This window comes from Chenopodium album, chromosome 13, assembly GCF_948465745.1.
Source record: "Chenopodium album chromosome 13, dcCheAlbu1.1, whole genome shotgun sequence".
In the NCBI taxonomy this organism is placed as follows: Eukaryota; Viridiplantae; Streptophyta; class Magnoliopsida; order Caryophyllales; family Amaranthaceae; genus Chenopodium; species Chenopodium album.
The window spans coordinates 4,826,320-4,848,154 of NC_137846.1; the positions used below are offsets into that span (position 1 = coordinate 4,826,320).

Here is a 21,835-nt window from a genome sequence, read left to right on the forward strand (position 1 = left end):
TCGACGGCGCCAAGCCGTCAAGCCACCAACCTTAACCATACAAAGTTGGTAAACCAACCATCCACTCTAACCCAAGGGGGGTAAAACCGTCATTTCAATTGACCCCACAAAATTTCTCTCACCGACCCCGCTAAATCCTGACCATCCAATCCACCCCAAAAATTGAACGGGTGAGATTACCCATTCCAAACAGCTTGGTAGATTTTACTCATTTTCTCTCTCCTAATTTCTCTATAAATACCCCCTTTAGTCTTCCCTTCCAACTCGCCTTACACCGGTCTGCAAATCATATAACAAGACTCGGACTTTCTCTCTCCTCTTCCTCTACTTTCTCTCTCCTCTCATTTCCAGCTTTTGCTACTCGGGGATTTCTTCGTTCTCCAGGTAACAACCTACCTTTTGCTGGATTTTTGAGCTTCATTTCTATGTCGTCATTATCATCTTTTGACCTTTTTTGAGAATTAATTGATGAATTAATGAATAAATTGATTGAAAATTCCTAGATCTATGATGTGATGTTGAAATGCTGAAAAATGATTGATTCGTTCGTTTTTTCTGTTAGATCTTGGTTATTTATCGTTACTACCTTGAGATCTGGAGTTTGAAATGAATTAATTGAAATGATTGTTGTATGAAATGTTAGACCAGCATGTTCGTTTGATTTTTACCATTTTTTTCGTGATTCTGGAGGAATTAATTCTATTTTAGGAGGATTTGTTGGTGTTATGATTTGATTTTAAAAGGATCTGGATGTTAATGGAGTAATTTTTGATTGAAAATGGTTAAATTGGGAAATTAGGGTTTTCATTTGTCGATTTATGATAATTAATTTGATTATATGCTATTTCAAATGTTGATTTCTCGTCTGTTGCTATGATGAAAACGTTTTGAGCTTGTTAGATCTGGTGAAGTGATTTAAATTTAAATATTGAATGGAAAGGAAGAATGAGAATTTTTTAGGAATGGAATAAAGTCTTCGATCCTCGATTGTAATTTGTTGGGAGTGAGTTGTAGATCTGGAGAACAATATATAATGGCATTTGTTTTGATTCTTTATACCATTTGATTGTTGAGATTCTTGGAGTGTTAGTGAGGGAATAAAACTTTATTTTAAGGAATTTTGATTTGGAGCTTTATTTATGCTCTTATCCTTAGATATTTGTCGTGAAGTATGCTGCAAGTTGTGTGTGTGCGGGCTGATGTGAATGATTCTTGTTGTGTTACAGTTTGAAAAATGGCCGCCGCAGTCGACACCTTCCTATTCACCTCCGAATCCGTGAACGAGGGACACCCAGACAAGCTCTGTGATCAGATCTCTGATGCAGTGCTTGATGCTTGCCTTGCGCAAGACCCCGAGAGCAAGGTTGCTTGTGAGACCTGCACAAAGACCAACTTGGTCATGGTCTTTGGTGAGATCACCACCAAGGCAAATGTAGACTACGAGAAGATTGTCCGTCAGACATGCCGCAACATTGGGTTCGTGTCTGATGATGTGGGTCTTGATGCTGACAACTGCAAGGTCTTGGTTTACATTGAGCAGCAGAGCCCTGATATCGCCCAGGGTGTCCACGGTCACCTTACCAAGCGCCCTGAGGAGATTGGTGCTGGTGACCAAGGTCACATGTTTGGGTATGCCACCGATGAGACCCCTGAGTTGATGCCCCTCAGTCACGTCCTTGCCACCAAGCTTGGTGCCCGCCTCACTGAGGTCCGTAAGAATGGTACCTGCCCATGGTTGAGGCCTGATGGCAAGACCCAAGTCACTGTTGAGTACTACAACGAGAACGGTGCCATGGTTCCAATCCGTGTCCACACCGTCCTTATCTCTACTCAGCACGATGAGACTGTTACCAATGATGAGATTGCCGCTGACTTGAAGGAGCATGTGATCAAGCCTGTTATCCCAGAGAAGTACCTTGACGAGAAGACCATCTTCCACCTTAACCCATCTGGCCGTTTCGTGATTGGTGGACCTCATGGTGATGCTGGTCTTACTGGCCGTAAGATCATCATTGACACTTACGGTGGATGGGGAGCCCACGGTGGTGGTGCTTTCTCTGGAAAGGACCCAACCAAGGTCGACAGGAGTGGTGCTTACATCGCCAGGCAGGCAGCCAAGAGCATTGTTGCTGCTGGCCTTGCTCGCCGTTGCATTGTCCAGATCTCTTACGCCATTGGTGTCCCCGAGCCCTTGTCTGTGTTCGTTGACACCTACGGAACCGGAAAGATCCCCGACAAGGAGATCCTCAAGATTGTCAAGGAGACCTTCGACTTCAGGCCCGGTATGATTGCCATCAACCTTGACCTTCTAAAGGGTGGCAGCAGGTACTTGAAGACCGCTGCCTACGGACACTTCGGTAGGGACGACGAAGATTTCACATGGGAGACCGTCAAGCCCCTCAAGTGGGAGAAGCCCCAAGCTTAAACCGGAGAAGGTCGAGTGAAGTCTATGAATTCATTGATTAATATTTTTGATCAATAAAGCAAGTGCCCGGATCTCCTCCACAGGCTGCAGCTGCTCTCTAACCAAAAGGAATATATAAAATGCTTTTGTATGGGCCACAATTTTAATGTCTTTTTTATTTCCCTTTCCTTTTCTATTTCTTTGTTTGCGGGTAAGTTGGTTGTTGGAGAAACAGATTATGGTTGTTGGGAGGTTTTGTTAGTAGTAAAATGGCAGCATTATGTTTGTAAAAGAGCTGCATATGTATGTTTTTTTACAATGCTAGAAAGGGTTCAGCTGCCGAGCAGCAACCAAAAAAATGTAATGTGTGCTCGTTGATAGTAGTAATGAAATATTCGCGTTACAAAAATAATTTCACCGTCTTCTTCATACTTGCATACATACAGGCATAGTTCTTTTGTGTATCGTTTTTACCAAGCCTTTCCCATTTTGTTTCTATTATTTGATTTTCGAGTTTTGACATAGAACAGAAGGCTTTGTTTCTATTATTTGATTTTCGAGTTTCGACACAGAACAGAAGGCAGGTTATAGTTGGGAGGTGTTTAGGTTGGTGTAGACCACGTAATGAAAATGAAGCAGAAGGCAGGTATGGCCACCATATGGGTCCTTTAACTTGCTTTTATGATGGAAACATAAACATAGAAATTGGTATGTACGAAAAAAACATGGAAATGTTGTGAAATGTGAGATGTCTGAGTCTCACGAGTCTTAAACACCACTCAGTAGCTACTGCTGCAGGCCAACAAGCAACACTCCCACTTCCATGCTCTCTCTTTTGAGTGGAATATATTCAAGGTTATAATTTTATTTATTTCTTTTTTTTTTGTCTCAATTTTTACAGATATTGCATTCAGTGTCCATTTATTATTAAATTTGTAACCAGTATCTTTGTCCTTTATCTATTTACGTGGGATACTAGTACTAGTTAAATGAGCAAACCATAGGTAATTAATTAATATTGCCTATTGCCTATTGCCTAGTACTTTGTACGAGTACTAGATTACTACTCCCTCCGTTCTTTTATTATATGCCTATTTCTCATTTTGTACGGGAATTAAGAAAGTTAAAAGATTCATTAAAACTAATAATTGAAATTATAAATATGCATGTGGGGTTAGAGAGAGATAGAGAGAAAAAAAAAGTGGTTGGGAAGTAGGAGAGAGAAAGTATTAAGACTTGATATTGAAGTATAAAAAAGAAAAAGAAAAAGAAAAAGAAAAAGGATGACAAATCTTAAAAAAGAGAATAATATTGTAAAAAAGTACAACCTATAAATAGAAATAGACACTTAATTTTGATGACCCAAAAAAGAAATACAGACATGTAATAAAAGGACAGAGGGAGTATTTAACTACCCGTAGACTTTAATTCCATCTAATAAATTTCATCTATCTTGCCTTCATATCCTTTCAACAGTATTTCTTTCAAAGAACTTATCCGTTTGATTCTCTAACATTATACCTGGTATATTTTTCTTTATCACTCTCCAACTCGGCTATCCTAACAATGACTTTTTAACTACCCCTAGACTTTAATTCCATCGTTAATAGGAAGTAAATCTAAAATTTAACAAAAAAGAATAATTAAGTTTAACTAACCAACATTTTCTACTAGGACCTAAATTTTTTATTCTGCATCAATCTTTACTTTGTTATTTTAGAATATGTTAAATAGTGAACACATTGTTAACAGTATTGATTGTATAGCAGAATGATTAATAATTATTGATTTACTCAGTGATTATACCTCAAAATAAACGTGCTCTAATATGTCATTCTGAAGTACCCACTTTTCATGTAGATTAAAGGAGAGTAAAGAAGGGTAATCACTCAATCTTAGCAAGTGCTGACCAAAATTTTGTCTTTTGACAATTAGTATTAGAACAAAAGTCGCACCAGTCAAAGGAAAGCAATATGAGTCAAACACTGAAATCAAATTTTAAACAAAACACGCAAAGCCCCTCAAGTTATCAAAAGTTGCTTAGTAGTCGTAAATGACCAAACACCAAATTGGTTGAATCTACCTACCACAAAAATGAACATATCTAATTATGTTGTTTGTTGCAGGCTTTAAATCATCTCCTTTGAAAAGTCCATTTTCCACTAAAATACGCAAAGTGAAATGCTAAGAGTGAATATTTTTTCACCTGAATTTCACTTATTTAAAATTATTTGACGCATACCTTAGCATAATTTGTCAATCCTTATCTACGGAGTAATATATTAAGAAAAACGATAATAATCCAAAGTGGTCTTTTTCGTGTATATCCCTGTACAAGCAAGGAAGAGAGCATATATATATATATATATATATATATATATATGATGTGCAGATGAGGAGATCATTGCCAATATAATTAAATTATTATAAGTCAAAATAGAAAGATCATATAATAAGCAAATATGCTAAGTCTTAAGCAAACCTTTTTTTTAATAAAAAAAAAAAATAATATGAATTATTTAATTAAGTTTTTTTTATAATCTTATTCAAGGTCACTTTATTTTAGTAATGCAGCTTTCTTTGCCTTTTCAAATAAAATTTAAACTTCCTTTCGGAAAAAAACAAAAAAAGACTTTTTTTAAAAAGTACCATTGATAATACTTAAATAGTTTATGCCTTCTACTAAATTTATATCAATTCATATAATTAATGACATACTAGAAAAAATAATCGAAAACTATAACTATATTATCCGGAAAAACAATTATGGAGTATGTTCAATCTCGGAAATTCATTTCGACTAGTTACATTGTTGTTTGTAAATTCTCCATACATGCTTTAATTATAAATATTCTAAACAACAGCAGGTTGACTAGTTGATACATTGTACGTTGGCTCCAGCACTTGAAAAATTGGTTGCTTCCTGTGTAAAAACAACAAAAGAAGCAACTAAATTTCCATGAATCCAGTAAAGCTCAACACATATAATTATATATAAATGCAACTACCATTCTACCCCTTCCTAGCGTTTACTGCTGACAATTTGAAACAAATCCCTGTTAAACACACAAAAAACAAAAACACGAGTATTAACCAATCAAGTATCAAGTAATTAGCCAAACTAATGAAATCCAACCTTAACAAAATGATGAGCCCATCAAATCCGCACCTTACAGCTAATCATCTCCTCTGAAAGTTAAGTTTCCCGATAAAAAATGCAAATAGAGAGGCAAAAGTCAGAGGGAAGATAAGTAACATAGCAGCAACAAGACCAAGATGATTATGATTTAACCCAAAGTAGACTTCTATGAACGAAGCGGCTGTAGTGCTTTTGCCAAATACTGTGATTTCTTCATGTATATCACCGTACTGGGAAGACAGAAGACCATGTAGAGTCCAAGAAGTTGGACACAAATAAAATAACCACTGCCACCACTTGGGAATTTGCTGCAATGAATACCACTGCAATATTAGTTTTCCAACTTATAAAAGGTATTTATGTGTAAAAGATCTAGCAAATACTAACTAGTGCTGGATTATCTGATCCATACTTGCGAGATTGCATAACAATAAAATTTCACACAACAGAGTTTACTGACCTGAAATCAGTGTGACTAATATAAACTGATTTATCATTAAAAGCTACAGAGTAATTAACAAGAGACTCAAAAAGGCTGAGCTAACCTGAACGTGAGCTATACATTAGGAATTCCCTCGTGGGGCTTCCTAAAAAAAAAAAAAATGAACGTGAACTGAATGACTCATTATACAATTATGATCTGAGTCGAACACGATCCAAACGGCCTATTTTCTGCCTCTATAAAGAATACTAATCACAAGCAACCCATCTAAATGATCTGAGTACTGAAACCTCTTCAGTTACAGTTGCGCTTTGATATATTAAAATTGGATGGAAAATAAGGCAGATCAGCCATAGCCACAGGATGTTACAGCTATTACTTCAACATTATCCCAAATTCCCAATGTCTGAACAGAGGCACCAAACCATGAGAGAACGAGGGAAGCCTAATGTGAACAGCCTTGCCATGTTAACCTTAATTGACCTTTGATCAGCCAGCAAATTATCTGTTACTCTAATATAACCAAGAAGCTCTGACCAGACAGAAACTCGATAACCATTTCCTTATTTAGTCCAGTAATTTGACTTCTAGCCAGAAAGAAAAGATAAAGACCCCCTTTTCTCTGAACTTTCACTATTTACAAGATAGTTTACACTTTATATACCTTTATAATTGTTATGCCATATTCTTCTCTTCATCACTGATGATATTTCTAGGAAATCTGACTATAATGCACTTTTTTACGAAGGTGGCTATCCTTTCTTAACACTCCAAAATAGTACAAGTGACTAATATATCTAACAGAAGTCATAACAAGATCAACTATTAATGCTTAAATCATTTAGTATATGCTTAATAATATGCAACAAAGTTTTTCCTAGATCTGTTTAGCAAAGTCATCTGTGGGAAAGGTATATGTTACTTTAATGAAAAAAGGAAGACATTTCCAAGATTTTTTTGATGTCAAGGGCATATTTGAAATAAATAACTCACCGGTTTAGGGATCAGAAATCCAGAAAACAAATTCATCAGCGCATAGTTAGCTGATGCTATGATTGAAGCCACCTGGTAGTTTGGTGTCAATGATGCAAGCATCATGCCCAAGTAATTGAAATACACCAAAGTACAGGACATGGCGTAGAAGTACCAGATCAACTTGTAGGCCGTTAAGTAATACCCAATCATCGGATATGAAATAACTGTGAATATTAGAGCTATTGTAAGAAGATAAGGAAGCTCAACGGTGACCTGTAAATCAGCAGCTGGACAAGTTAAACTAGCCAAAAAAGATATGCAAAATAATTGAGTAAGAAAATCAAGATTTTCGTATTCTGTCCACAATAGGAAGCAACCCCCCTTCCCGCCCGCCCCTCCCCACCCCCACCCCCCCCCAAAAAAAAAAAGAAGTAAATAAGGTGTTCAAAGGAAATGTGTGAAGACATAAAACAAGGAGAACTACTAAGTTTGACCTGAATACTTGTTTGCATGCATAAAAAAAAATAATGCTCTTTAAGATGAAACACAAAAAAAAAAAAGGTTTTTGATTGCTATTTGTGAGCTAAAATTGTTTTTACGGATATATTGGAACTAAACAAATTCTAGTGACTGCAGAATGTCCCAAATGAAACCAGGAATGAAAAAAAGAATTGTACCTGTGCAAAAGAATAAGCCCACGAGGAGTACATCCCAGCAAATCTTTCCCGATAAACAACACTTCTTTCTGTTGAGATGAAAGGAAGGACAGTTGAACAGTTGTTTATCCCCAAGAATGTTACAGAGGCAAACATCGAACCAAATATCGTGAACATACTTTGTTCATCTTTTCTGCCATTTCAATGAACATATTGCTAATGTAAATATGTAAGCAACATTTTAAAGAACATAATCATAATATAATATGGCATGGAAGCCAAAATGTAGCAGTTAGCAAGCACACATCACATATTATTGAATAGCAGCTTTTAAACAATTGTAACCAAATATTTCTTACTGAAAAATACTTCAAAATTCAGGAAATCACATAACTGATGGCAAAATAGAAAATTTCTGTACAATTATGAAAACCTTGCAATGCAACACCAATAACAACAAAGACAGTCCCAATATGATTTGTGGTCGGCTAACATGATCATCATAAAGAACCGTCTGAAAAGGAAAAAGAGCATAACAAAATAATCGATTGAATGAAAGTTGGAAAAAAGTGTGTAAAATGAGAAACAGAAAGAGTATACTAATAAATTTACGAGAGTTTAAAAAGAGTGGTAAGGGTATAAAAAAGAGAGGAAAAACATGTGAGTGAAAAACATAAAGTTTTGAGAAAACTGTAGCAAACGAAAACAAGGAAAAATTGGCAAAACACGAGTTGAGTAAACAATAAAAGCAAATAATATAACAAAATAAACAAAAAGTATATACTTGTAAATTTAAACATGAAAACCTTGCAATAATTCTAAGATTTGTCTGCCATATGGCATGCATATATTTGGATATATGAAAACCAGATATCTAGGTAGACCTAGCTAATAAATAGGATAACCCAATGTATAGGGTTAGGGTCAAATTAAAAGGGTGGTCAATATAGGGCCAAAATAATAGCCCAATAAATTTGTAAACGAATTAATCCAAAAAAAAAAATTACATGTATAGCTTCGTTTTCACTTGTGTTCATTTTTGTCTCTCACCTTTTTAATTTTTCTTCTCATTTATTAACACACCCACTATCGACATCCAAGTCTGCGACTACTTTGACTATCCTGACAAATGACAAGGTGACCTTTTATTGAACCACATTGACCCCGCCTCAACCCAATAGTTAGGTCTACAATAGGTGCATCTTTTCAGGATATTATATTTCCATACTGACACTAGTTGTAGGAGGGCTAGTGATTGAAACAGTGGATTAAGCTTAGATTCCTAAAGAAACTGCCCAACTTACATGCTCCTCCCTTGTTGCCAGAACAACAATCCAAATATTAGGGATGACACAAAGGAAAACAAGAGGCGCATCAAATTGTATGAAGGGCTTCTCCAGTAAGATAGTTGTTGTTTCCAAAGACAACATTTATATTGTTCCCAACCAGATAGTGAAAAGCGGCTATGGAAATGGAGATCCTTAGAGTCCACAGAAGGGACGCTTAGCTTCTGTACAATCTCTTCATTGTTCCTGGAGTCAACATGACGCGAGAAGATACATAAAGAACTGATAAATCAAAATATAATAGATAAGGAAAGAAGTACCACAATCACTAAATGACAATACACTTACTTGCATAGAACAGAGTTATTGTAAACTTCGGCAAAATTGATTCCCAGTTCAACTTCAGAAGATGCAGAAGTGACCTCTAACATCCATGTTGCAGGATTATAGTTATCTTTAATCTTGGGCATAGAAGGTATTGTCTATTCAATTATATATGAAAAAAATTACCACGGTAAGACTTGGGAAAAATCTATGAGGCAGTGAAAATCCAATTTAACTGCGAAACAAAAGATCTAGCACAAAATTAGGATATTTTAGAAAGAACAACCTGAAAATATTCAATAACTTTTCTTGATTGCTGACCCAGGGGTCCAGAATAGATTATGCGCCCACCAGTTTTTAAAAGCATCAACTGCAGTAAAAGTGTAAAACAATACATATACACCATTAAAATTCAACCTCCCGCCTAACAATTCCATATTAAACAGTAGAAGTAGAGCATGAAGTGAGAAACAAATGTCTCAGTTACTTCAGGATAATAATTAATCAATGATGCATTACATCATGTAAAATTGAAAATTCATCATCAATTCATCAGTAGATAGGTCTTTACATTAGACAAAGAGGAATTACTGTAACAACAAGATATTTATTGTATCTTGTATAACTCCATTCACTCTTAAATGGTGAAGTTCATTAGTAGATGAATTGCAATAAAGTTAAGTTAGTGGTAATATATCAGGGTGCAAGCAAATGCTTCAAAGGATATAATCAGTAGTATTTTTATCAATGAGACAAGTATCCTACGTATCCTACCTCGTCAAATGCTTCAAATATGTCAATACTTGGTTGATGGATGGTGCAAACAACAGTTCTACCAGTAGCAACAACGTTCTGTACTGCTCTAATTACAATGGCAGCTGCTCTTGCATCCAGACCTGTTGTAGGCTCATCCATAAATATAATTGATGGGTTGGCCACAAGCTCCACAGCAATAGTGAGCCGCTTTCGTTGCTCAGTTGATAGACCATTAATAGCAGGTAAGCCAACTAAGGCATCTTTAACTTCATTGAGCTCAATAGTTTGTAGGACTTCGTTAACGAATTCCTGAAATGAAATTAAGAATATTGTAAGGTAACCTTCAAAATAAGAAGGAACAAGACTTGCAATGCAACTCTTTCCAGGTGAATTAAGGTCATACTGTTTTGGTTTTTGAATCAACATTATCAGGAAGCCGAAGCCAGGCAGAAAAGATCAGTGATTCCTCAACGGTAATATTTGGAGAATGTATATCTGTTTGTTCACAATAGCCTGACACTCGTGCAAATGTTTCCTGAACCTTAGGATACCCTCCAATACGAATTTCCCCTTCGATGGTTCCACTTGTTTTCCTTCCAGCAAGAACATCAAGAAGAGTCGTCTTTCCAGCTCCACTGACACCCATCAACGCGGTAAGGACACCTGGCTTAAAAGAACCAGTGATGTCATGCAGAAGTTGGAGTTTCTTCTCAGTAAAGCCTTGTTCTCTCATTTCCTAAGAGAAGAAAATTTATTATAAAACATCCACTTCCTTGGGTCCTATGAACCACTTATTGCAGAAGGGGACCTCAAGCTTAAAAAATTTAGTTTTGATATTACCATTGGGGTATCAATGTAATATTGCACATTCTGAAATGTTACAGTAAAGGGTTGGAATGGCAAGATCATATAACCTGCCATGATTACCAGATGTTTTAGAATGCTGGTCGAAAAAATTGCGAGGATAGCAATAAATGTTACAAGGAAAAATGTCCACACGAGTAATGCTAATTAACTGGAAATTCAGATGAATGTTTTTAACCTTTATTAGCTTCTACACAACTTTTCTTCCCACAGCTCTTTAGCTCGTTCTCTACTTGATATGGATCTCCTGATCCTTGTAATTGAGAAAGCTTTTCTCTAGAGATGAAAGCTGTAGATGCTCTCGGAGCTACAAATATAATCAAGAAAACTGTAAATCAGTAATGCTACTATGACTTTTTTTTCAGGGAAAAGACAAAAGACAGTCTCACCCTTTAAGAAAGTTAATGCTAGAGTAAACCCCAGAGTGGAAAGTACGCAAAACCCAAACAAAGCGCCAACCGAAACCCAGACAAAGTGACCATCAAACAGTAGTCCACGGGATTGAAGAACTTCATGACCTATCGTTGTATTTGAAGCAAGCATCTACAGATAAGAATAAGAATCAGCAACGGCTGAGGACAGCATACACCAAGTATTAAACACCAGCAACGCTTTGAAGTGTCAGAGGCCCATAGCCTAAAGCCAAAGCTTTAGGCATTGAAAGCAGATGCCCATCAAATGATCTCGTTCAACTTAGAGAGGATGACAATATGACACTCCTAGCTAGAATATCATTACCCAAGAAGGCATGAGCCGATAGCCAACTAGCTGTTGTAGTTGTCAATAATCAGTCCCAACACATAGATACACAACAAGAATTTCCAAGATAATCTTGTAGCAGGTTCTTGATATATCCTTGAGATAAATCCTATTGTTTAATCTAGCAGGTCAAATCAATCATAATTTTCATGCCTTTAACAGCTTACCTTTTGCCACCTTGGAGCAAGGAATTCATTAGTTGCGAGACCAATCTCTCCATAAGTAAGTGGCACAACCCAAAATCCCCATCTTAACCATACTGGCATCGAAGCTGCAAGTTAACACACAGGTAAATAATATACTCAGATGATCAGAAATTCTACTAGGTAAAACTTCACAAGTACTCTTACATCGTGGGATTATGAATCCACTGAATATGAAAACAAACAGTATGAAGATGACGGACGCAAAAGTGGAAGCAACTGTGGTACGAAACAGAGAAGCCAAGAGCCTGAACATGGATATTGATGCCAAGTGCACACCCGAGAATAGAAGAGCTTGGCAAAAGAACCTGACATACACAGAAAATTCTCAAAATTTACACCAATAACCAGTTAACCACAGTTTTTTTAAAAAGTACTAAGATCGATGAGTGTTAGATTCAGACACAGCAACCAAACAATGACAGTAAAAACCAAGGAAGAACCTAGCATTAAAAGTGTTTAAGAAGGTATAGATGTAAGCAACCTCTCTCCTAACCAATCAAGACTCGTAGACAAAGCTGTTTGCAATTTTGCATAAGGTAAGCTGAGCTACATAAAAAACTTCAGTTTGAAAGTCAATTTTAAAATTCAAATTAGATCACCAATTCACCAGGAACTATACCAGACAAACTTACTTCACCGCAATGGATTAGGGTAGATGAATTCATGTATATATGGTGTCATTGTGATGAAGCATCCTTACTTGAGGTATATACTGACTAATTTTGGTACACAACACAAAACTCCTCAAAACTAACCTTCCAACTTCTGGAGCATATCCAATGGTATAGTAAGTAAGTGAGGTCCAGATAACAGCTAGCAAAATGGACAAAGGGATCTTCAGGATAGTGGCAGGAATTGCATAAGCCCAAGCAGGGTAGAAATATAAGTCTCTCTGTTTAAAGAAAACAGGAAGTCTCATGATAGTCATTGACAGTTCTGGAAATCCATCAACAAGAAGCATGATAAGACCATAGAACAGAGCGCCCAGATAATAATTTGCATGAAGAATGTCAACATGCATCCGTGTACGTACGAATACAGTCATTGTTATCAGAGCTATAATGACCAACTGCAAGAGGAAAAATATCAGGGGGAAAAAAATTAATTAGGCTGCAGTTACATTTAGCTATTACATATATACACACTACATAAAATGAACATTGAATCTGACATTTAAGGGAAGGAGTAAAGGAGATAATTGAAGTTTGAATCAATAACCTCATAGTTTTATAGCTGCTACTTATATAACTAAGCCAGAAAAGGTTATATATATGTTTTAAACAATACGCACATGCACACGTATACACACAACAAACATATACAGGCGTTCCACGACAAATGCATGAATAGCAAGCAACAATTGAAATTATCGGTCAAAACAAAAATTCCAGAGAACAAAGAAAAGGAGCAAGCACACTGTACACTACCTGAATAATTTTGAATATATATATGAAAGAGTTTCTCCTCATAAGCAGGAATTCCCTTGACATACAAGCTTTGAAGAGTTCTCCCTTTGGCAGAGAAAACTTGAAAAAGGAGATGGCGTAATCGTCGACCTGTGTCTTCACGGGTGGCTGCAAAATCTCCTCATATAAAGTCCTTCCAACATGAGATACCCTATATTTCTCACAAAACATATCTACAGAGATATAGCCATAAGGTTCTTCACGAAACCAGTACTGTGGTTGGTCTTTTTGTGAAATAACCTGTAGAAAAAAGGGTATAAAGTGGAGGAAATTGCACCTCTGCAGTCACTTCATAATAATAAGTCTACATCACCATATACCAGACTTGAAAATTGTTACCTCCTGAAGAAAGTCAGCTATTCCCTTTCTCTTGGGACACCTAAAACCACAGGTCTCAAAAAATTCCAGGACACAATCACAAGGTCCATGATACACAATCTTTCCTTCTGCCATTAAAATTACATCATCGAAAAGATCAAAGGTTTCTGGTGCTGGCTGAAGAAGGGCAATCAATGCAGATGCATCTGTTATGTGAACCAACTGTTGAATACACGAGACAATCTGAAATGCAGTAGAACTGTCCAAACCATTCGTTATCTCATCCATAAACAATGCCTTGGTTGGCCCAACAATCATCTCACCTATAAAATTCCATTATAACAACAAATCTTCAGACTGATGGGGTATGTTCTAATTTAAGTTACAGAATAGTTGTTTTATGCACAATTCAATGAAGCACCTGTAGTCAATCTTTTCTTTTGACCACCTGAGATACCTCTCCTCATAACATCTCCTACCATAGTGTCAGCACATATATCAAGTCCAAGAATCTGCCAGAGAACAGATGGCAAGTAGCGAGTGCATGATTGGCAGCAAGCTAAATAAATCAAATTTGAAGCAGGTTTTCCAAAAAACTTACTTTTAGTATATAGTCTGTCTGCAGGGAACTCTTTAATCCTTCGACAGCTATTGCCTGTGTAAACATAGATTCAATACACACGTGTACTAAACAGTATGGTACTTTAGAAAATAAAAATTATTAAAAGCATTATGATAGTAAAATCAGAGATCAAAATTACCAAAAAAATTTATGCTTCTTTTTTCAAACTGCATCTCATGTATGCTTAACTTTAATCATTTATGTAAAGTTTAAACACTTAGTTTAGAGATTTAGCAGGAAAGGATGAAGAGCACTGTCAGTTCCACTATTAGGTAATTGAATGAAATATAGACAAAAATAAGCAAATGCCTCATATACTCTCATATCGTGAAGGAGGAGAGATTCCAGGAATAAGAAGATACAGCAATCTCTTGAGGAGTTCCTATTTAGAATATACACTCAGGATCAAGGGATGAAGAACTCATTAACTTGTTGAGGTTGTGGGAGTTATCTTTTCTTCAATGACCAAAATGACAGGGTTATATCACCACTAAAGTCTGTGCCAACCAAAATCAAATCTTAGAAAATAATCAAATGAAGGACTAGAATCAAGAGCATTTCCTTTGCTGGCATTGATTTATATTAAATTGATACTTCCTTCTTTCTTCTTTTTTTGATGCATTACTTTTAAAATCACAGACCCCTAGGCAATTTTTGGAGAAGAGAGATAGAGAGAAATAATGTGATATGAAAGAGATAGAGAGAATTTATTAACTAAAAAGGAAAGTGAAACATCTAAATTGAAACTTCCATACATATAAAGTGATGAATCAAAAAATAAATAAATAAATTAAAAAAAAAAAAAAAAAAAAAGGATGAAGTGTTTAAATTTATATAGCAAAGCAAGATGCCAAACTGAGGTAATTTTCATAGCTCACATATCACAGGGAGCTTTAACAGGATAATTACCTACTAATCTTTAACCACAGACAAACCTTTCAACTTATAATATGATGCAATTGCAATGCTATTTTGCCTAAGTCGAAAACATAGTGAGTTGTCAAATTCTAACTTAGATTCAACTAGTACAATAGAAAAGGTATCATTTATTAGATATAGATCATACCTAATTGAAGGAAGCAAGGGATCAGATTAGCAATACAGCATACATAAAACTGCAAAGACAAAGTCATAGCTGAAATACCTTCATGTACGCATCTATGTCAGCATCTGGAATGATTCCTTCCTGCTTCTCCCGTTTACAGACCTCAATTAACAAGTCTAAAGGGGCAAAATACTTCCATTATTACTTGGACTTAATGAATGGTCATTCAAAAAAAAAAAACATTAATAAGGAAGAGAATAAAACATACCTGCACGGCTACCCACACCTTGACAACGAGCTGAAAAATCAATTGTCTCTCTCACGGTCATGTCAGGAATGTGCAGGTCATGCTGACTTATATAAGCAGAAGTTTTTTGAGGAATAAAATCTTCAAATTTGTGCCCATTGTATTCTATATCTCCTTTAAGCTGCAAAAAAAGAAAAAGAAACAATATGTGTAAGAGTTGCAAAACAATGGTTCTATTAAAATGAAACTCCTACTAGCCCCATTCATGGTCTCTCCCTTTTAAGATTTAAGATCCTTCTTTCAAAATAGAATCATGCATTTGATAACAATGAGGTTTAACAGCTTTAAGTCCAGTAAAACCTCGAGTAAAAACCTCCCATTTCCAGAACCAAAATGCAAGAAATAAGGAAATACGGAAGTAAAAAGCATGTTTTAACTGCACTAGACAATATCATGCAAGTGTATAAGAGAAAAGGAAAGGTCATAATATTTAATTATATATAACCTCCAAAGAGCTGTCGAGGTTTCCTGAAAGTGCCAACAAAAGGGAGCTCTTCCCACAACCAGGTGGACCAAGTAGTAGAGTCATCCTGCAAAAACACCAGCGACTACATGAAAACTTTTGGAAAGATAAACGTAATACATCTTGATACTCTAGAGATCTGTGAGTTGATATTAAGAATTCTAATATAACTATTTTAGTGTTCACCTATTGTACGCTAGCAACCCTTCCAACTCACCCACCTTAATCCCCCAAGAAAAAATAGAATTACTCAAACAGATTAGGGTACATATGATAATAAGATGCACAGACTTATAGATGTTATGTAATTATTAGGAGAGCTGAGAATTGACAGCATTTTAATCCCACAGAATCTCAAAGCTAGTAAACCTTATAGTTACTCTGAACATAGAGATAGATATCATAGCTTTCAACACTGTCAATTAGTTAAAGCTCTCCAAACTTCAATCTGCAGAATCATAGATGTATTACTGTGCTACTCCTTATAGAGAACTGAAGCTATTTAAAAAATAGGAATTCTTGAAAGCTAAAAATCACAAATCCGAAAGTTACAAGTAACATTAAAATTGAAGCCTAAGCATCAAGTTCTTTATGGGGCTATACAGCAGAGTAGCAGACCCCATATAAGAGGCAAAAGCTTGAATTAAGGAATTTACACTTTGTGTCTTCCCCACTCCCCTTTCATGTCTGTTTAATTTGCTTCCATATAACTTGGCCACATAGGATTAGTGATACGTCATTTTAAGCACATCTAAAGAAGAAAAGGGAATCGCAAACCCATAAATTATGACAGACAACATCAGTATTCTACCAGCTTGGATTAGAAGAAGACTAGCAGTAAAGGAGTATGGTAGTGTACTGTTGTCTCAAACACTTCAGTCTGAGAATATTACAAAACATCTACAATCCCCAATCCCCATAGCCAGGTAGTGTCATGCTTCCAGCAGAATTAGAATGTTACATTAATGTGAATTGTGATAATGGTTGGAAACGCCACCCACAAGACCGAAAATGAATAGTGTACCAACTTATCTTCATGTGATCATCTTTGAACCAATAAGACATACTGGCCTTTGATATGAATTAAGCAGCACAAAACTTTATCAAGGAGAGAGCATAATACTGAAAGCACCCTGACAAATGATATATATTGAAGATCATATTATGTAGCAGCAGCGTGACATTGATCACCACTTGACCAAAATAATATTCGATCCAGATAAGGGAAGAGCCACGCAACTTTATTCACATAAAAGTAATTCTTTCTTTCATGCTATTCTTAGCACCAAATGAGGGAAGACCACATACAAGCTTCTACACATGATATAGTTGGTCTGTCTGAATCTTTTTAGCACAAAGTTAAACACTCAAAATGTAGACAAATTATTTACTGACCTCCCAGGTTTGATTATACCACTGACATCCTTAATAATGCTAAGCTTTGCTTCTTGCAGCCGAGACCCTGCTAACTTGGAAAAGACCTGTATAACAGGACAGTGCAATAGATAACTCAGAGACACTGACTAAAGTCTTCCTTTTGGTAAATTCAACATTTTTTTTTAGCTTAGAAAATAACAATGTCTATTTTCTAATAATATTAGCATCTATTCAGCTTCATGCATTCGTTAAATATTAGTAAATGAAGTCATAGTCCAGAGTCTCCAGACACCAAACAATGACTGATCTACATAAATACATGATGCGAGTTACAACTAAGAGCTACGGTTACATATGAAATTTTCCAAATTCTTCATGCACTTACAGAAAGACTGCTTTTAAAAGTGTTCCACAGAGTAGGAAGGGGCTTGCCATCCACAACCTTACACCTTGCGTCCACAAAAAGGTTTTTATACTTCACCTTGACAGCAGGAAATTGTAACCCAACTCTACACAGGAGAAAAATTGCAAAAGTTTAGAGAAGACCATATTTCAAAAAGTGATAAAGTATTGCATTCAATCAATTCTAGTGGCTGCAATCTGATACATCCACTTAGTTTTGGGTGTATCATAATCAGTGTAATACATGCAGGTAACTAAGTAAGCTGCTAGTTTAAATAATTTAAACAGTAGGCAAGCAATATGACTTCAAAGACTATTAAACTCCGTGCTTTTGAGATGTAAATTCTACAAGGACTACAACTATAAAATACAGTGAATCCTATATTCTGTGACAAATGGGTACATAGGGCCATAGGGGTCATTACACCTTTGCAAGTATACAAACTAGAAAATATATGTATATGCTGCAACCCCTTGACTTCAAGTAGACAGAAAGATCATGAAGCACTTGCACACTACTTTTATAGGTCATTAAAAGGAAAAATCAGCTTTATGCCACAACAGAACTCCTGCACAAGAAACATATTTGTTAATCCGAAAAGGCTTTATCTTCTTTATCAATGGTAATCACAATTCCATGGTTCCACCAAAAATATCACCTGCAGCTAGCCAGAGTTCCATATTTATCATAATATATTACAAAAAAAAAAAAAAAAAAAAAAAAAAAAAAAAAAAAAAAAGGGGAGCTGAATCGAACTGGCACAAAGAAACCCACTCTTGCTAAATTAGTATATGCCCAGACCACATACTATCTATAAATTTCTAATTTTTATCCCAGTAATTAGATTTAATTAATTAAATCTTATTGAAGTTATTATTTTAATTTTCCAATATTACCCTAATTGATTTTATTTTAGCCATTTTATCAAACCAAGTATATAGATTACATTATCAAAGATAATATTACTAAAATATCTAGAAAAAAAATTCAGCCATTGATTCGGTAATACTCCATTTTTGCAAGTATTTACACTAATCTGAATCCCATTCAGATTAGGATATGCTCTAGTTAGCATTATTTACACCACAGAACAAGTGGAAATTTAAAAGTAAATGTAAACATAGATGTGAGAATGTAATATATTAAATGAAATCTTGCAAACATTCTTAGGACATCTAAAAATCCATAATGGAATAACTTCCCACCCACCCTCCATCCTCCAAGATCCAAAAGAGAAGCACATAAGTTGTACTCATAAAGGTAAGTAAAGGGGAATCTAGTGAGACAAGCAGTCACAAAATCTAAATATTCTGGATATTTGGCCAAAGTCTCTTTGGCTTTTTTGGCTAATCTAACTAACCTAACATCACCACATTCCCCCCTCCCGTTGAAAAAAAAATACCAATACAATAGAAGTACTAGATTTTAAATAGGCAAATATATAGCAATGAGAAAGTACACATATTTTACTCATATCATGCATAATAGTGATAAAACTTACTTTTCCATTCTTTTCCTAAGTTTCTGCAACAACCGAAGGTTATCTTGTTCAATCTGATTGATGAGCTTCTCAATGAAGTGATAACGGTCTAGAGGTCCAAGCATAGAGACATCAATCATCCGTTTTCCCTTGGCATTAATTGTGCTTCCATCATCATATTCATCAAACAATAACATCCTTGATCTTTGATAAGTTGGTAACCTCTCAATTTTAGCCCATTCCTGAACAAACTCCTCATCATGGACATCTTTTGAAGAGTCCAAAGATGAATTTCTTCTGAAACTGGACGTGTGACTCCGGAATGACAATCTTGAGCTTTTACCATGCTCTGCCAGTTCAGAATGCTGAGGTTCAATTTCATCACCAAACAATTGAGACATAGCAAAGCACTAGAAAGGACACACGGAAGCAAAGAAGACAATGGAAAATAGGAGAGGGGTTTATCTATTCATTTAACTGTTATATTATTATTTTATACACATGCAGAAAAATAACATAACAAGTGCACCAGTGTCTAACAAAATTCAGATCTGCAAAAAAATACAAATTTGACTCTCACATATGGGACACTGGTTGGATGCATGTACTAAGAATGACATGCGACATGACCATCACTTAATTTAAATAACATAAGACTGACATAGAAGCATAGAACAATCTAAATGAAAAGCAGAAAATGAATATTATATGATCTGAGTACAGCTGCACAAGATAATTTATCTAAGCTTTCTAACACAAATGAATTGCAATCAAGCTACGTACTTAATAAATTAAGAATTCAAGATCTGAACTGATAATTAATAAAAAGGTCATTTCACTTGCATATAAAATAGTATAAAGTACATTGTGCATTGAACTTACATTTAAACTATTGACCTGCAGGCTGCAGCAGTATAATTGACATTTTATAGTTTTAAGAGTTAATAGCCTAATAACAGAGTAATTGTGTCGTCTTATGCATTGGCAAGACATTAACATCCATATATTCAAAATGAAAAATAAAGATTTAAAATATACAAGGAGAGAAAGAAAGTGGAGTATAGTAGATAGAAATCAACTTGAATAATTAAAATTTGAGGGTGTTATCTATCTAACCTATACATAATAATTAAGAGAATATTATAGCAATATTATTTTTTGATGTTAAACGAAAAAAATAACAAAAAGTGTGTTTAGTTATGTAAGCAATGATGCTACAGAGAACCAAATGCCGCCCCCATTAAACTTTCAAAATTGCCATAAGTTGACAAGTATTGAACAATACTTGGTGAAAGAAAGTGTTAGGATTTCTCAGATTGAACACTGCGTTGCAACAAGTAATCAACAGCATTTCCCATACAGATTCTTAAGGTAAAAGGGTTGCATATCCAAAGAGGATCTCTATGAGTCAAATCATCAAATATAAAAACAATCAAAATTAATACCCATCTTATGTCTAACCTAACTCCTTTTTAAGTAGAAATATAGCAAAAGTATTGCTTATTCTTGAGTTTATTCAATGGACAGATACTCCCTTCGTCCAAAATTATTTGTTACGCATAAGATCAAAATTAAGTATTTGGGGGGGTGAATAGAAATGACAAATACGAAGTATTACATATCTGGGTAAGATCATTTCATACTCGTAATAACAAGGGGTTGTGACAATGTGACAACTACATCCCAACGAAGAGAGTACAAGACAAGCACCCTAAGAATAACCCTCGACAACCACATTGTCAACTACGAAGTATTAATAATACAGATACTCCGTGTATATAAGTATATTGCTGCTTAGCTGTAATTATTGGTGGATTAGTTTGGAAGTTAAGCTAATAAACTAATCAAGTTCTTAAATTTTTCCTGGGGTGTATACATTTGACTTAGGAGAATCCTTCTAAATTCAAGCAAAAATTAAACAGAAAAATTGCGATCCACATACTTCGTACTCATTAATTACTTGCAAAATACTACCCAACTCCTAATATATGCAGATAAATTTAAAAAGCAAATAAAATCAAGTAATACTAAGAAATTGAGATAAAATTATTAATTAAAGTAAGGAGATTAAAAAATGAGCCTGCTTAATTTGAAATTTGATTATCCTCGAACTTGTTGAGCTGCTAAATGATATTCCGCCTGTAAATCAGGAAAAATAATGCAGAAATTAGAAATGAAATTTGTAATCAATGACAATTTTTAATTCAAGATACAATTCAATTGATGGGGATTTAGATTACCGATTACTAATAAAATACGAGTATGTGTAAATGTGTAATTGATATTTATGTAAGAATTGCGAAAATAGGATATTTAAAAGATAAATCGCTCCTTCAACATCATCATAGTATAAGTTCAATCGTAAGTACAGAGTACCTGGTTTTAGGCTTCAGTTTACGTGGGATTAGATAGTACGGAGTACAAGTGTATACGTTAAAGACTAAGTAGGGCTGAGCACAAAGGTTAACCGTATCGTTTAGCCTTAACGGTATGGTTACCTGTTATGTCAGCATTAAAGAACGGTTAATCGCTACCGGTTAACC

The 21,835-nt window shown here is 35.3% G+C and overlaps 1 protein-coding gene and 1 pseudogene across 5 annotated transcripts; one reads left to right on the forward strand and one right to left on the reverse strand.

Moving 5' to 3' along the window:
- The first annotated feature begins 252 nt into the window (after positions 1–252).
- On the forward strand, positions 253–2,816 carry LOC145574343 (S-adenosylmethionine synthase 4 pseudogene; annotated as a pseudogene). The gene is made up of 2 exons (XR_014098043.1): positions 253–384; positions 1,227–2,816. The product of XR_014098043.1 is annotated as an S-adenosylmethionine synthase 4 pseudogene (transcript).
- Positions 2,817–5,131: 2,315 nt separating this feature from the next.
- LOC145574344 (pleiotropic drug resistance protein 3-like) lies at positions 5,132–21,586 on the reverse strand. Of its 4 annotated transcripts, none has more exons than XR_014098045.1 (27): positions 21,533–21,586; positions 19,314–21,431; positions 17,795–17,918; positions 17,428–17,513; positions 16,015–16,099; positions 15,531–15,690; positions 15,362–15,438; positions 14,197–14,250; positions 14,017–14,107; positions 13,617–13,918; positions 13,239–13,517; positions 12,567–12,880; positions 11,956–12,116; positions 11,773–11,876; positions 11,236–11,389; positions 11,025–11,153; positions 10,823–10,896; positions 10,386–10,718; positions 10,001–10,291; positions 9,513–9,596; positions 9,251–9,384; positions 8,921–9,148; positions 7,638–7,809; positions 6,979–7,233; positions 5,574–5,851; positions 5,421–5,460; positions 5,132–5,327 (listed from the first exon to the last, which is right to left on the reverse strand). XR_014098045.1 is itself a non-coding variant. In XM_081632110.1 (26 exons), exons 2-25 carry the CDS (start codon positions 19,691–19,693, stop codon positions 5,585–5,587), a joined length of 4,338 nt encoding a protein of 1,445 aa, XP_081488236.1. In that variant the 5' UTR covers positions 19,694–21,431; positions 21,533–21,586; the 3' UTR covers positions 5,132–5,460; positions 5,574–5,584. The 4 variants fall into 4 exon arrangements, 2 of the variants coding, with proteins under 2 accessions (XP_081488236.1, XP_081488237.1); XR_014098044.1 differs by having other exon boundaries at positions 5,413–5,460; XM_081632110.1 differs by having other exon boundaries at positions 5,132–5,460.
- Between the last annotated feature and the right edge of the window lie 249 nt (positions 21,587–21,835).

Coding starts and splice junctions, on each gene's coding strand:
- LOC145574344 (XM_081632110.1), bottom strand. CDS start 19,693: ATGTCTCAATTGTTTGGTGATGAAATTGAACCTCAGCATTCTGAACTG. Junction 17,919..19,313: donor CTTAGGAAAAGAATGGAAAA/GTAAGTTTTATC, acceptor TCTCCTGTGTAG/AGTTGGGTTACAATTTCCTG. Junction 13,518..13,616: donor TAGCTGACTTTCTTCAGGAG/GTAACAATTTTC, acceptor TTTTTTCTACAG/GTTATTTCACAAAAAGACCA.